The sequence below is a fragment of the Ipomoea nil genome, unplaced genomic scaffold (genome assembly GCF_001879475.1).
Source record: "Ipomoea nil cultivar Tokyo-kokei standard unplaced genomic scaffold, Asagao_1.1 scaffold1149, whole genome shotgun sequence".
Classification (NCBI taxonomy): domain Eukaryota; kingdom Viridiplantae; phylum Streptophyta; class Magnoliopsida; order Solanales; family Convolvulaceae; genus Ipomoea; species Ipomoea nil.
Genome location: NW_017617577.1, coordinates 2527866 through 2541924, shown reverse-complemented (window position 1 = coordinate 2541924; position 14059 = coordinate 2527866). Strand labels below are relative to the sequence as shown.

The 14059-nt window shown below is 37.7% G+C and overlaps 2 protein-coding genes across 2 annotated transcripts; one reads left to right on the top strand and one right to left on the bottom strand.

The window, feature by feature from the left end:
• Positions 1-1007: 1007 nt before the first annotated feature.
• Positions 1008-4497, bottom strand: LOC109183611 (uracil phosphoribosyltransferase-like). The gene is made up of 9 exons (XM_019333680.1): positions 4226-4497; positions 3785-3869; positions 3403-3466; positions 3000-3049; positions 2054-2132; positions 1822-1903; positions 1576-1653; positions 1419-1472; positions 1008-1295 (listed from the first exon to the last, which is right to left on the bottom strand). The coding sequence occupies exons 2-7, from the start codon at positions 3820-3822 to the stop codon at positions 1607-1609; spliced, it is 360 nt and encodes a 119-aa protein (XP_019189225.1). The 5' UTR covers positions 3823-3869; positions 4226-4497; the 3' UTR covers positions 1008-1295; positions 1419-1472; positions 1576-1606.
• Positions 4498-7833: 3336 nt separating this feature from the next.
• Positions 7834-10495, top strand: LOC109183610. Its single transcript, XM_019333679.1, has 2 exons — positions 7834-8493; positions 10465-10495. Exons 1-2 carry the CDS (start codon positions 8017-8019, stop codon positions 10471-10473), a joined length of 486 nt encoding a protein of 161 aa, XP_019189224.1. The 5' UTR covers positions 7834-8016; the 3' UTR covers positions 10474-10495.
• Positions 10496-14059: the final 3564 nt, after the last annotated feature.

The following is a 14059-nucleotide window of genomic DNA, read 5'->3' as shown; positions in this document are numbered from 1 at the left end:
TTGTATAAAGGGCGGGGGGGGGGGGGGTCAAATCCTCTTTCCAAACCAATGTGGGACAAAAGCTCACTTTTTCCCTTCATTTTCCAACTCAAATGGGTCTACTTTGAGAATCAATATCTCATTCACCCATTATCCGTTTTGAGCGTACAATATATCAATCTCTTTGTCTCACTATGAAGAACCCGAATCCACTTTGACCAGACCCAAATCGGAAGTGGACCCCCACTGATAATTGTACCACAAAATAGCCACTTAATATGCCATTTTAAGCTATTTTTTTTAACAACTAATCCAATAATGGCATACATTTGACAAACTTGAAGGGAACAATAAACACTATATCTTACAAAAGGCTTAAACAAAAAAACAAAAAAAAAAAAAAAAAAAAAAAAAAAAGAAGTTGAAGAGGAGATTTTATTAGCAAAGGTTCCAAGTTAGTAGACCTCAAATCCAACAGATAATCAAATGACACATAAGTAGTATAAAGACAAACAAATTATACTAAAATATTAAACATGAAGCAACATCCACTGCTGGAATTCTGCATTTTTCCGACCACCAAAAAGTGGTCGGAAAAGAGTGATTTTCGGTCGAAAATGCAGTTTCCGACCAACTTACCGACCACTTTATGGATTCAAAAAAAAGACCCTAGCTATTACCGACAACTAGTCAAGGTGGTCGGAAATACCGGCTTCTTTTTTAGGACGTCGGAGCTATTAGTTGTCGGATAAAGAGAGCATATTTCCTACCACTGGTGGTCGGTAATTGGTCGGAATTACCATCTACCGGTGGTCGGTAAGATTTACAATTAAAAAATTAAAATTTTTGAATTACCGACCACTAGGTGATCGGTAAGATTTACTAAAAAAAAAAAAAATTAAAATTCTACAAATATCAAATGAATTAGCCAATCATTTAAATCAAGGTGTAGCAATTGTTTCACCATCCAGGATGGAGGATTGAAATGAATGCAGCCTAATTGATTAGTCAAGATCTAAAAGAGAATATTGTGCACAAAACATCATATTTGATATCATTGTATCATCAAATTGTAGCTCTAAATCTCAAGCATAAAAAACATTGGTAGTCAAAGTATAAAACCATACATCAATTATGTAAATCACTAGTAATAATCTAAAATAGCATAATTTCAGTAGAAACATCCAAAAATTTGGCATCAAATGATAAAAAAGGAATCAGATTTCTTATTATGAAATTACCAGGCTTAGAGGAGCCTGCCAGCTTGGAATAGAAATGGCTGATTTCTCTCTGCCATCTTCTTCATCATCTGAAACCTGTAGACATTGAAATCAGGAAACACTAAATATGTTGTATTGCAAAAATAAATAGAGAATTAGGAACAATTATCTGCATATATACAAAGATTGCATTTTAGAATTCAAATTAAAGACACATACTTGGACAGAGACATCTCCACTATATGCACTAATGCTCTCATTTAGACCTTCGTCCTGTCCCATTATCAAATTTATTGAATTGATATGAGAAAAGAAAATAGAATTGATAATTTCTTGCTAAGTTCAAGCTGCAAGCTAAGCTAATATGTCTTGTTACCTTCTGTTCTTGAAAAGCTCTAGGAATTGCTTCAAACCCTTTCTAAGTATACATATTCTTTGCCTTCATTGAAAGAACCTGAAAATCGAGGTCAAGCAAAAATAAGAAGACAACGTCAGTAATCCAAGTAATTGATTGGATCCAAAGATGAAGTTAATGCCAATTTAGAAGATCTTACACCAACACTTTCAAGAACATTCACAATGTTATAAATCCTCCTCCTTTCAACCCCTAAATGTCACTTACCCAGATGATAAATTTTTGTTGCAGGCAGGATTGATGATGCATGCTCAGCAAGAGCTAGGCCAGCTCTCAAGATGGGAACAATCTGTAAGTAGGAGATAGAAAATTAATTAAACATATAATGAAGGGAAATCAATGTTAGGAGATATTCAGGGACCAGTTTTGAAGAGGACATAGAAACAAGAAAAATGTGCCCAAGTATATACAGCACTGATGCAGAACTTAAAATACTAACCACAACAGGTTCACTTGGATCAATAAACTCAACAGAGGCAATAGCCACCGGTGTTTGAATCTTGGGCTGTTTTGGTTGGCTGGAAATAATGGTGAAAACTAGTTAAATGAGCATTTCAGACAATAAATGTCCTAGAAGGAGCAGGTGTTACAAAAGCACAATAATAAGGTTAGCTGAACATAACAAACAGTAGAGACTAAACATCAGTAGCCTAAATTGGAAATTAAAAGTCCAGTTTTTATTCAATTTATTACACTCAGTTACTATATTCATTCATTATATAATAAATATTCATATTCAGAAGCAATTGTGAAAAAAACATGCATCCCAATGACCCAATGTAACTCACCAACCAATCTCTTGAAGCTTCGTATATTAGCAATCTCCGTAGCTCAGCCATGGCATTCTCTGTAATTACAATTAAAAGTTTAAAAAAAAAAAAGCACACACACAAACACATAGTTGAGAAGAACAACCCCTATGCCTGATGTGTAAAATAAGTTAAATAACAGAGCAAGAGGAGCAAAAAACCACTGATACAGACGTTAAGGACAGGCTAATGGATCCAAAACAAGAGGCATTAAGAAAACAGAGAAATTGCTAAAACTAATCTCTAATTTGAGTAATACATCCTGCGGAAATTTTACACAAAGCCAACAAGGATATAGAACAGAGAATAATCACAGATGGCATTACAGTTGGCTGCCAAATGGAAATTCAACAGACAATAGTGTCAAAATGTGGCTTACAATTTTCCATCACCAAATTTCCACCAATCTGGTTCATACCATTTATGGCCATGTCAATTTGAAGCAAAGGCAAGTCTTTAAATATTTATTAATAATAATCACAAATGAGATCAAACACTTATGCAGATGCTAAGGTTCTAAACATTAATTACTGAGCAAGTTTTCCTGTCAACTTACTGCTCAGAAGTTTTGCCTACCTGCACTCTATGATCTTCCAAGTGTCATCTACAGAGATTGCAGATTGTCCCTAATAATGAAGAAGAAAATATAGTCAACTTAAGCACTATAAGTGATACATTTATTATTCCTGTTTGTTAATGCATAGATAAACAACAAATAATGGATGTTACTACAAAGGTATGGAGTAGTAAATAATTCAGTATGGAAAAGCTATTATCAAGGCCATAAGAAATAGCATAACAAGAGATAATATGATGTCATCCACTAGCGATTGTTCATAATTTACAGTAGAGAAAAGTATGCAAACACAGACAATCCCATAAGAAATAGCATTTCAAGAAACCAGCAATCATGTTAATGCAAATTAGCTCATGAGAAAATCCATCTTCTCGGAAAGAACGACTATGAAAATGTAGATACCTGACCAGTTATCCTATCAAGCTCTTTTGTCAAGTAAACTCTGTTTTCCGCATCTATCCATAAACTGCTCCACAAAAAAAAAAATAAAAAAAAAATAAAAACAATAATAATGTTTATCAAAATTAACTTTCTGCACGTACAACTGTGAAATTGGGTGAAGGTGAGATTGCCAATCAAATGAATTAAAGCATATAAGTTTATAAGCATAAAAACAAAACAAATTAAATAACGGGACGCTTAAGCTTTCCTAGATCCAGCAATTCAGCTCGAAAAAAATTAAATCCAGCAGTGAAGTCCTTTTTAATTTATGAGGTAATTAACGAATTCGAAGGGATTTAAAACTCAGAAGAAGCTCTTGAAAAAGCTAAGGAGTATAACTCACCAACCGACGACATAGAGAGAAGCCATAGTGGCGAACATGGCTATGCTGAAACATGTAACTTCTCCCCTTCTTCTTGTCTTTCGGCCTATAGAAATTCACACACAAATATTAATTTATACAGTAACACTATACTTAATCAGAATTGGTATGCCGAAATAAACCTGGATATTTTCTGAATTACATTTTGAAATGAGTGATTGAAATTGGCGATATTCTTATCTCCTCATCCACAGTAGACTAAAATAATAAGAGTAAAGCATAAAACTCCATTCAGCTCATAAATATATGTATGTCACAAAAAAGTACCTAAACCCTAAAATGAAAGAAGAGAAAAGAAAATGCCTCACGCTGATCTACTCACGCCGCTCCTAAGAAGTAGCCATAGGTCTGCTCAATAGAATTAGGAAATTAAGGATTAGGGTTTAAGATTAGAGGACTAACCTGTAGGATAGTGGTGGAGACCGCGGTAGAGTCGGGAAGAGGCGACAACGGTAGAAACTTTGGTGCAGGCTGAGACGTCGGAGGAGGTGGGAGCGACGATGGCAAAGAGAGGCTTAGACAGCGCCGGAGTTGGGAGTGACGGCGAAGAGAAGTCTGAGATACAGCGGAGGCAGGAGCGGGAACGACAACGTGCAGAGGTGGGAAGTGTTTGGTTCTGCTGAGCGACGGCGTTCGAAGTGTGTTTTATGTTTGGGCTGAGTGAAGGCGTGCGAAGTATGTTTTATTTTTTATTAAGCGACGACATATTGTGTTTGGGCGAACAAAAAATTAAATTTGGGGAAAAGTTTCCGACGACGTAAGAAAATTGGTCGGAATTTCCGACCACTTTTCGACCACTATAACTCTTTGTCGAAAAAATAAAAACAAAATTCACTTTCTGCGACCAATTTTTTGGGTGGTCGAAATGTGGTCAGAAAAAGGCAAATTTCCAGCAGTGATCAGATGCCAAATTCATCAAAGGAATATTTACCATTAGAGTCAATAGTTAAGAACGAATAAAGTCTACTGAGAGTATTTAGGAAACACATCAAGGTCAGGATTCATAGACATTTGCTCGAATCAATGTAGAGATAAATTAAAATGGCATAATCTTCTACTCCAACTCCTAGTAAACATAAGAGCAACCACACCTGTTTTGAACTTTATTGGGGTTTTCCAGTGACATTAGGATAGAGAAAGAAGAGGGAAGAAAAAAAAAAGAAAAAGAAAAGAAAAGAAAATATCAAAGCCGACATCTAAATAAATAAATAAAGCACGCCTAATGTGCCCAGCTGGCGCATGGAGTGCATGCGCTCAGCTGCGCGCGGATTTCCGCAACACACCCGTAAAGAGAGACTACTTTCTCCCTTTCTCTTTCTAATAGGACCCACAAAAAACTAGTTCTTGCACAGAAAAAAAAAAACAAAAAAACAGCTTAAAAACCATACACACTATTGAAAATTATGAAATTTCCGACCACCTGAAAGTGATTTTAAATCAAGTCGAAAGCCTTGTTCCGATCACTTTTGGTATCCGAAAAAACCTTTGTTGCTATTTCCGACCACTTTTTAGTTTCAACTTGATTTAAGATCACTTTCAGGTGATCAGAAATTTCATAATTTTCAGTAGTGACACCACATCAATAAATTAAACGATCAACTCTAAATTTTACATTTGACAAAAACCAAATAAAAACCATTGATATGGTTACTCAAGAGAGTGTCTGCTGAAATATCTACTAGAAAAGAGATACTAGGCTCCACTACCAAGAATGATGTGTGTCATCATAATATCTATCTTCGAAGAAAAGTCAACATGGATAGTTGTAAGATATATTAAATATAATATATTTAATATAATATATATTAAATATAATATAATATATCTATCTTACATTTGGTATTAGAGCCAGTCAACCTTTCAACCCCGAGATATTTCGCGTAGTGAAATATGACAACAAATTTCAATATTGTATGGTCGGGTCCCAAATTGGACGGGAAACTCGATTACAATTATTGGCAAATTATGATGTCCACACATTTGAAAGCTCAAAATCTTTGGAGCTTTGTTGATCCCGGTCTACCCGAAGAAGCTGATGCAACTGCTACAAGGCGAGATCAATTGGCCTTGGGTCAGATTCACCAAGGTGTTCATTACTCATTTTTGGGCAATTAGCCCGTGCTCAAACAGCAAAGCAAGCTTGGGACATCTTAAATGTGTCAAACAAAGGGGTCGATCGGGCACAGAAGTCTAAGTTGCAGTAGTTGAGAAGGTTGTACGATAATTGTGAGATGACCTCTACAGAAACAGTAGATACGTATTTCACTCGTCTTATTGATATGGTGAATAAGATGAGGTTATACGGAGATTCAATTGAAGATGGTGCAGTGGTTGAAAAAGTTCTTCGAACTATGCCGATGAAGTATGACCATGTGGTGGCTTCGATCACAGAGTTACAAAAAACTGATCTCTTATCAATTGCAGAGCTGAAAGGTATGGTAGGAAGTCATATTGACAGAATTGCGTCAAAATCAGAACCACTAGTTGAAGAAGCTTTGAAGAGTCAAGTTTCCCTTAATGTGACTGGCACTAATCAAAGAGGTGGAGGATCTGGTAAAGGTCTTGGAAGAGGAAGAGGAGGTTATAGTGGAAGAGGTCGTGGTAACTTCAACCAAGGAGGAGGACGTGGTAACTCCAACCAAGGAAGAGGTGGAGGTAATACCAAACAAGGTAAATTTCCATTTCATTGCTACAATTGTGGCAAGTATAGGCACAAGATTGCAGATTGTTGGTATAATGAGGACAACAATCGTGAAAATCAAGCAAACATTGTTGAAAAGTCTGGTGAGAGTTCTGAAACCTTACTTTTGGCCAGCGATAGTTTTTCTGCAGATAAGAACATATGGTTCTTGGATACTGGATGTAGTAACCATATGTGTGGGAAGAAAGAATTGTTTTCTGAACTGGATGAGTCAGTTCGGTCTGAAGTGACATTTGACAATAAGTCAAAAGTGCCAATTTTGGGAAAAGGTAAAATCTCTATTCAGTTGAAGGATGGTACTCACAATTTTATATCTGATATGTATTATGTTCCTGAACTACACCAAAATTTGTTGAGTATGGGACAATTGTCAGAAAAAGGATATAAGATAAATATTACTTAGGGGTGTTGTACCATTGCAGGTGCTAAGGGAGTTTTGATTGTAAAGGTAAATATGTCCCAAAATCGACTATTTCCTTTGAAAATTAAGCATACCCTCCTTGCTTGCTTTAATTATGAAGTTTGTGATGATAATTGGTTATGGCATATGTGGTTTGGGCATTTTCATTTCTCTGGGTTAAACTATCTTTGGAGAAAGGAACTTGTTTCTGATTAACCTATTGTGAATGTCCCTGATCGTATATGTGAGATTTGTGTGATTGGGAAGAAGAATAGAGATCCCTTCCCCGTGGGCAAGTCAAGGAGAGCCACAAAACAGTTGGAGATTATTCACTCAGACCTGTGTTCGTTGGAGGTTCCCTCACATGGAGGTTGTAAGTACTTTATTACTTTCATTGATCATTTCAGTAGGAAAACATTGGTTTACTTTCTGAAGCAAAAGTCTGACGTGTGACACCCCGTATTTTCCTAAAAATAAATTATAGTCCCGATAGTAAATATTTTAATAAAAATATTTATATAGCTATTTATTTTAAAACGGGCTCGGGTCTACCTATTATGGTGAACCAATAATTTTGTACAAAATATGCCTAGACCCAAAATGGTTTTTAATCCCTAAGGCCTAATAATTATTCTTAGAGCCCAAGTGCTTATTCATCCTAGGACTATAAATATTATATAAGTCTTGAACCCCACAAGTTGAGCCCATAAATATGTATAAATATAAGTATTAATATTTTGTGAGCCTAAAGTGTTTAAGCCCAACCTATGTTACTCAACCCAATCTATCTAAATCAAGTTGAGCCCAAAAGCTATTCTTAGTCCAACCCAATCTAAATAGGGTAACCCTACCAATCTAGTGGCATAGGAAATAATTTGTGAGGTATCTTTCTCCATGCATCAGCCAAACGCCCTCCTTCCATTTCGTTACCTCGCTTTCTTCTATCCGAAGCAGTGGTGGTGAGAAGCCGCATGAGCAATCACATCTTCTCTTTCCCTTCTCTTCCTTTCGGTTTTCCGGCGAGCCTAAAACCCCCTCTTTCTCGTTTTCTCTTCTCGGCCAAAGCAGCAAGGGGCGTGATGGTGAAGATTGATGGCAACGACAGAGTTTCAGCTATCATCGATCTCTATCCACCTCCCATGGTTGACGGCAGCAATGCGAGGCGGAGAAGGACCGGCGGTGGTGGTCTGGTCTCCCAGAAACGGTCCGGCGAGGCTGGTTCTCGACGACGGCGTTGTAAGGCGTTCACGGTGGAGAGGAGCGCTGACCAACGTGAGGCATCATCACCTTGAGTTCTTCTACGGCGTACAGAGCTTCTCCTCTGCTTTCGACGTTCAAAGCAGCATCGGCAGTGGTGCGAGGTTCGTGGCAGCGGCAATGCGTGACGGCGGCGGAGACGACGGAGCCCGGCAGTGGCGTCCTTCCCTTCCCAGGCGAGCTTCCGGCAGTGCGTTGGACTTAGAGGGTGTTAGAGTTGCAGCTGGGATGTTGAGGTGCCGGCGGGTGGTGAACCTACCCGTGTTCCACCTGCGGCTTTGCATGAAGAAACGAAGAAGAAGATGGCGGATGGTGAGCTCTTACCTTGTTTACCTTGCTTGTTTAGTGTTAAGTAGGTTCTCATTTAATTAAGTTATTAATAGGTAGCTTAGTCTAGTGGTAAGATGGGTGGTTGTGTTAGTGTTTGGCTAAGGTTCAATCAAACCTTACTTAAACTCATATTAGTTAATTAATGGTTTTAATATTAAGTCTTGGTTAATTAACTAATCTATTAGTGTTTAATGTTGTGATTTAATTTCCAATAGAACACATACCCTAGATGGTTAGACTTGGTGGGTAATTTAGGGAAGGACTAGAGTTCAAATCCCTTTCTAAGTTTAATTAGTTTTAATTAGTACGTTTGTTAATAGTTGAGATCCGATTTAATTCTCAGTTTTTGGTTGGATAAGCGATTGAGGTAACCCATGCTTTATAAAATCTATTTTGCTTACCTATGTGAATATTTCTTGGATTCTACATGTGTTTTGCTATGAAATGTGAGTGTTTATGCATTGCCTTGTGAAAATGCATATCTAAAGCTTGTGTTTAGGGTTCTTGTATGCCATTGCTTGGCTATTCCTTTGATTCAAATCATTTTGTTGTATTGGGTGAGATTTGGCATGTTTTGGACTTGAATTTGAGTTTGGAGATGAAAATCCGCGAAGTGTTTTGTTGTGGTACAGGGGTGTACCCGCGGGCGGAACGGCGTGTAGGGGTCCAACCCGCCGCCCACCCGCGGGGTACACGTTGTTGAAGGGCCTGTACCCGCGGGCAGGACCACGGGTAGGGGCCTACCCGTGGGCCCGCCCGCGGGGTACATATGTTGGTTGTGCGGGGATTTGTTCCCCGTGATTCTTTTGACTCGGTATTTGGTCTTTGGACTTCCCGGTGTTCTTTTGTGGAACTATTTGAGCGTCTTCTTGATGTTTCGTATGTCTAGAACTATATGGTAGGAATCCTTGTAGGATTTGGTTTCATGAATCGTGCTAAGTGTTCAACATTGTGTTTCGTTGAACCGTGATGAGTCTTGTGTGTTCTTCGGAACTACGTTTGGTTTACCCGTTTGATGAGCATGCTAGTTCGGTGTTTAAATGCTAGCGTGTGTGTTGTTCGTACCTTCTTATTGGTTGATGATAACTTGTGTTATTCATCGTTGATGTTGTTGGGCTGTGACCCATTCCTTGATTGAGTATGGTTTCATATCTTCGTTGTGATCCGTTGATTGATTCCTGTTGTGGTGTGGTGTGTGTGGCTTTACCTGGATTGCACGATTAGTGGTATGGGACACTAGTCACCAAGGTATTGCAGCGGTCCTAGTGGTGGCCGTGACGTGATTATGGAGTTGTGACCTTTGTGTAAGGTTCACGTGATTCTTGGGTGGCATGTGTTGCCGTGTGTGTGTACGGTACCCTCGTGTACTATGAAATTGGTGGTCTCGTTGGTGGTCGTTGGCGGGGGACACGGTCCCAGGAAGGAAAAGGTTGGACTTGATTGTACAGGGGTCCTGGAGGTAATGGTTGGAAGAAGAAATAAGGTTGGGGGTAGCCATAAGGTTGGAACCGGGCATAAGGAAGGCATATCAACTCGTGATGAGTGATGTCACGAGGGCTCGTGTAGCCGTTGTTGTGAGTTCTTCTCTTGTGACATGTGTAGTCACAAAGGCAAGTGTTGCATTGGCATGTGTTGCCGTGGGTGAGTCTTATTCCTGTGCATTGTGCATGTCGGGTTTTGATCTATTGTGTGATGATAGATCATGCCTTGAGCCTTCTTGTGAGTCGTTGTTGTTCCTTGTGGTCTTGGGATGTGTTCCTGTATTCTTGTTGAGAGCGTTGAGTCTTGTGTTGACTATTACTCTTGGTTTTTGACTTATATATATATAGTCTGTTTCGAAAATGGCTTTATAAACTTATATCTTACATATGTATGATATTTCACATGTATTGGTGGGTTACCAGCATTATTCGCTGACCGGGCGTCGTCCCATTTCTATTTGTTGATTTACAGGTTGGGTAGCTTCGGAGAGCGCGCTAGTGGCCTGTAGATAGTTTTATCTCTTCCTTTAATAGTTGTTGAGGCCTGTGAGCCTAAGTAGTTGAGTTGTTAGACTGCTGTAGTTGTAGTATCTGCCTGTGCACCTATGTTTGATATAGGTGTGGCATAGCACCTTCTGGTTTGTTTAGTTAGCTTCCGCTTTCCTTATGTTGATGTTTAGACTGTTAATCCCTTTAAATTAAGATTTAAAAGTTGTTGAAAATCGGAGGTGTTACATGAAGCATGTGATGTTTTCAAACAATTTAAGGCTTTTGTTGAAAAGCAAAGTGATTATGAAATTAAAATCTTGAGAACTGATAGAGGTACAAAATATATTGCTTGTGATAATTTTTTGAAGAAGAAGGGTATCCAACACGAGATGACAGCTAGATACACTCCACAACAAAATGGAGTGGCTGAGAGGAAGAATATGTCTATCATGGATATGGTGAGATGCAAGTTGAAATCCAAGAATCTGCCTAAGCCTTTTTGGGCAGAAGCTGTTGCTTGTGCGGTCTATGTGTTGAATAGGTGTCTAACTAAAAGTGTCCGTGATAAGACACCCGAAGAAGCTTAGAGTGGGAAAAAACCCTCTATCAAATATCTCAAGGTTTTTGGATGTTTGGCATATGCACATGTGCCAGATCCATTGAGAAAGAAGTTGGATGATAAAGGTGAGAAGTGCGTATTCATTGGTTATAGTGACGCTTCCAATGCTTATAAACTATACAATCCTAAAACTAAAAAGGTTGTTATAAGTCGTGATGTCACTTTTGATGAATATGGTGCTTGGGATTGGTTAGCTAAAGATGAAAGTTCAGTTGTTATTCCTGCTGTTGAAAATATTGTTGACGAGCAACCGATTCCAAATAATGTTCAGTCTCCTTCACAGCTAGAGTCGTCAGTTCGACGATCTCAACGCGAGCGCCACTTACCAGCTCACTTGCAGGATAATGTTTTGGGTCATGATAATGACCTGTCTAATGAAGAGATTGCTCAATTTGCTCTCTTTGCAGATTGTGATCCTTTATCATTTGAGGAGGCTGCTATAGAAACTCATTAGCTTAAGGCAATAGATGAGGAGATACATGCCATTGAAAAGTATGGTACCTGGGTGTTAACAGATTTACCTCCTAAAAAGAAGCCAATTGGAGTAAAGTGGGTTTACAGAACGATATACAAGTCAAATGGAGAAATTGATCGTTTTAAAGTACGGTTAGTAGCAAAGGGTTACAAGCACAAACCAGGTATTGATTATTTTGAGGTTTTGCTCCAGTAAGTAGACTTGATACAGTTCGAATGGTTATTTCTCTTGCTGCTCAAAATGATTGGAAATTGCATCAAATGGATGTCAAGTCTTCTTTTTTAAATGGATGAGGAGATACATGCCATTGCAAAGTATGGTACCTGGGAGTTAACAGATTTACCTCCTAGAAAGAAGCCAATTGGAGTAAAGTGGGTTTACAGAATGAAATACAAGTCAAATGGAGAAATTGATCGTTTTAAAGTACGGTTAGTAGCAAAGGGTTATAAGCACAAACCAGGTATTGATTATTTTGAGGTTTTGCTCCAGTAAGTAGACTTGATACAGTTCAAATGGTTATTTCTCTTGCTGCTCAAAATGATTGGAAATTGCATCAAATGGATGTCAAGTCTTCTTTTTTAAATGGTTTTCTTGAAGAAGAAATATATGTTGAGCAACCTGCCGGTTTTCTAAAGAAAGGGGAGGAAAATAAAGTGTACAGGTTGAGAAAAGCCTTGTATGGCTTAAAGCAAGCGCCTAGGGCGTGGTATGGTTGCATTGACTCATATTTTGTTGAAAGTGGTTTTATGAGATGTCCTCATGAACACACTTTGTATGTTAAATGCACGGATTCTAGTGATATTGTTCTAATCTGTCTATATGTTGATGATCTGGTTTTTACTGGAAACAACTTGAAACTTATCTTAGAATTCAGGGAGGCACTCATTAAGAGGTTTGAAATGACTGATATGGGTCTTATGTCTTACTTTCTTGCCCTTGAGGTTGTTCAGATGATGGTAGAATCTTTATTTAACAAAAGAAGTATGCTGCTGATATTTTGAAAAAGTTCAAAATGGAAAACTCCAAACCAGTTTCAACTCCGTTAGCTGAAAAGTTAAAGGTATCCAAAGATGAGTATGGTAAGAATGTGAATGTTACAGCTTATAAAAGCTTAATTGGAAGTTTGAGGTATCTGGTGGCAACAAGGCCAGATATTTCTTTTGGAGTTGGAATACTTAGCAGATTCATGGAGAAACCAAAAGAATCACATTGGGTTGCGGCAAAGCGAATTCTGAGATATGTCAAAGGTACGAGTAATGATGGAATTTTTAACTCTACTAATGAATCTGTGAAACTTGTTGGGTACACAGACAGTGATTGGGCTGGAGATGTTGAGACCAGAAAAAACACATCAGGGTATGCCTTCTATCTTAGTTCAGCTATATTTCCTTTTTCTTCAAAGAAGCAGCAGATTGTAGCACTTTCAACCGCAGAAGCAGAATATATTGCAACAGCAAACTGTGCTACTCAAGCAGTTTGGCTGAGGAGAATTTTGGAATTTCTACAACACAACCAGGAAGTACCTACAACTATTTTTATTTTTTTGACAACAAATCAGCAATTTCGTTGTCCAAAAATCCAATCTTTCATGGTCGTAGCAAACACATTGATATCAAGTATCACAAAATCAGAGAGTTGGTTGTTGAAAAATAAATCAACATTTAGTATTGTTCAAGTGAATGTCAAGTTGCAGATATCTATACGAAGCTGTTGAAGACGGAGACATTTCTCAAATTAAAGAAGGAAATTGGGATGACCAATATATCCAACTTGGATTAAAAGAGACAATGTTATAATAATAACTAGTAAGTTTCTCGTGCGATGCACGGTCATTAAATATGGCCTCTTAATAATTTAGGATTATTGTATAATCTTCTTATTCTATGTAATAGCAAAATGTTTTTTTAATAATTCAACATTTGGATTATCGTGCTTGCCGGTGCTCCTCCACGTAATTCAGGGACTTTATAAGTTCTCACCAAACGCACCCGGATTGCTCTCCGGGTGTGCATAGGGCTAACCTGAGATGCAAGACAGTATTGGAAAAGCATTTTTGTAGATTATTATTATTATAAGTAATATTAAACCAAGTAATTTGCAGTTAATTTTTTAAAAAATAAAAGGAGGTGTGTGAACGTGGATGACCAAATGTAAGATATATATATATATATATATATATATATATATATATATATATATATATATATATATATATATATATAAATGTATGTATGTATGTATGTATGTATGTATGTATGTATATATATATGTATATATGTATATATCTAAAAACATAATAAGCTTCAATCCAGGTTATACCCCTGGTTTATGTCCATGTTTTCCGTTAACTTTTTTTGTACCTTGTGCTATAAAAGTTGTACTACATAATTTTTTGGAAAAAAATATCCCTGTTGTTATAACTTCTGTTATCTTTCCACATTATTATTACCATGTACATGCATACACAATATTTTTTCTTACATC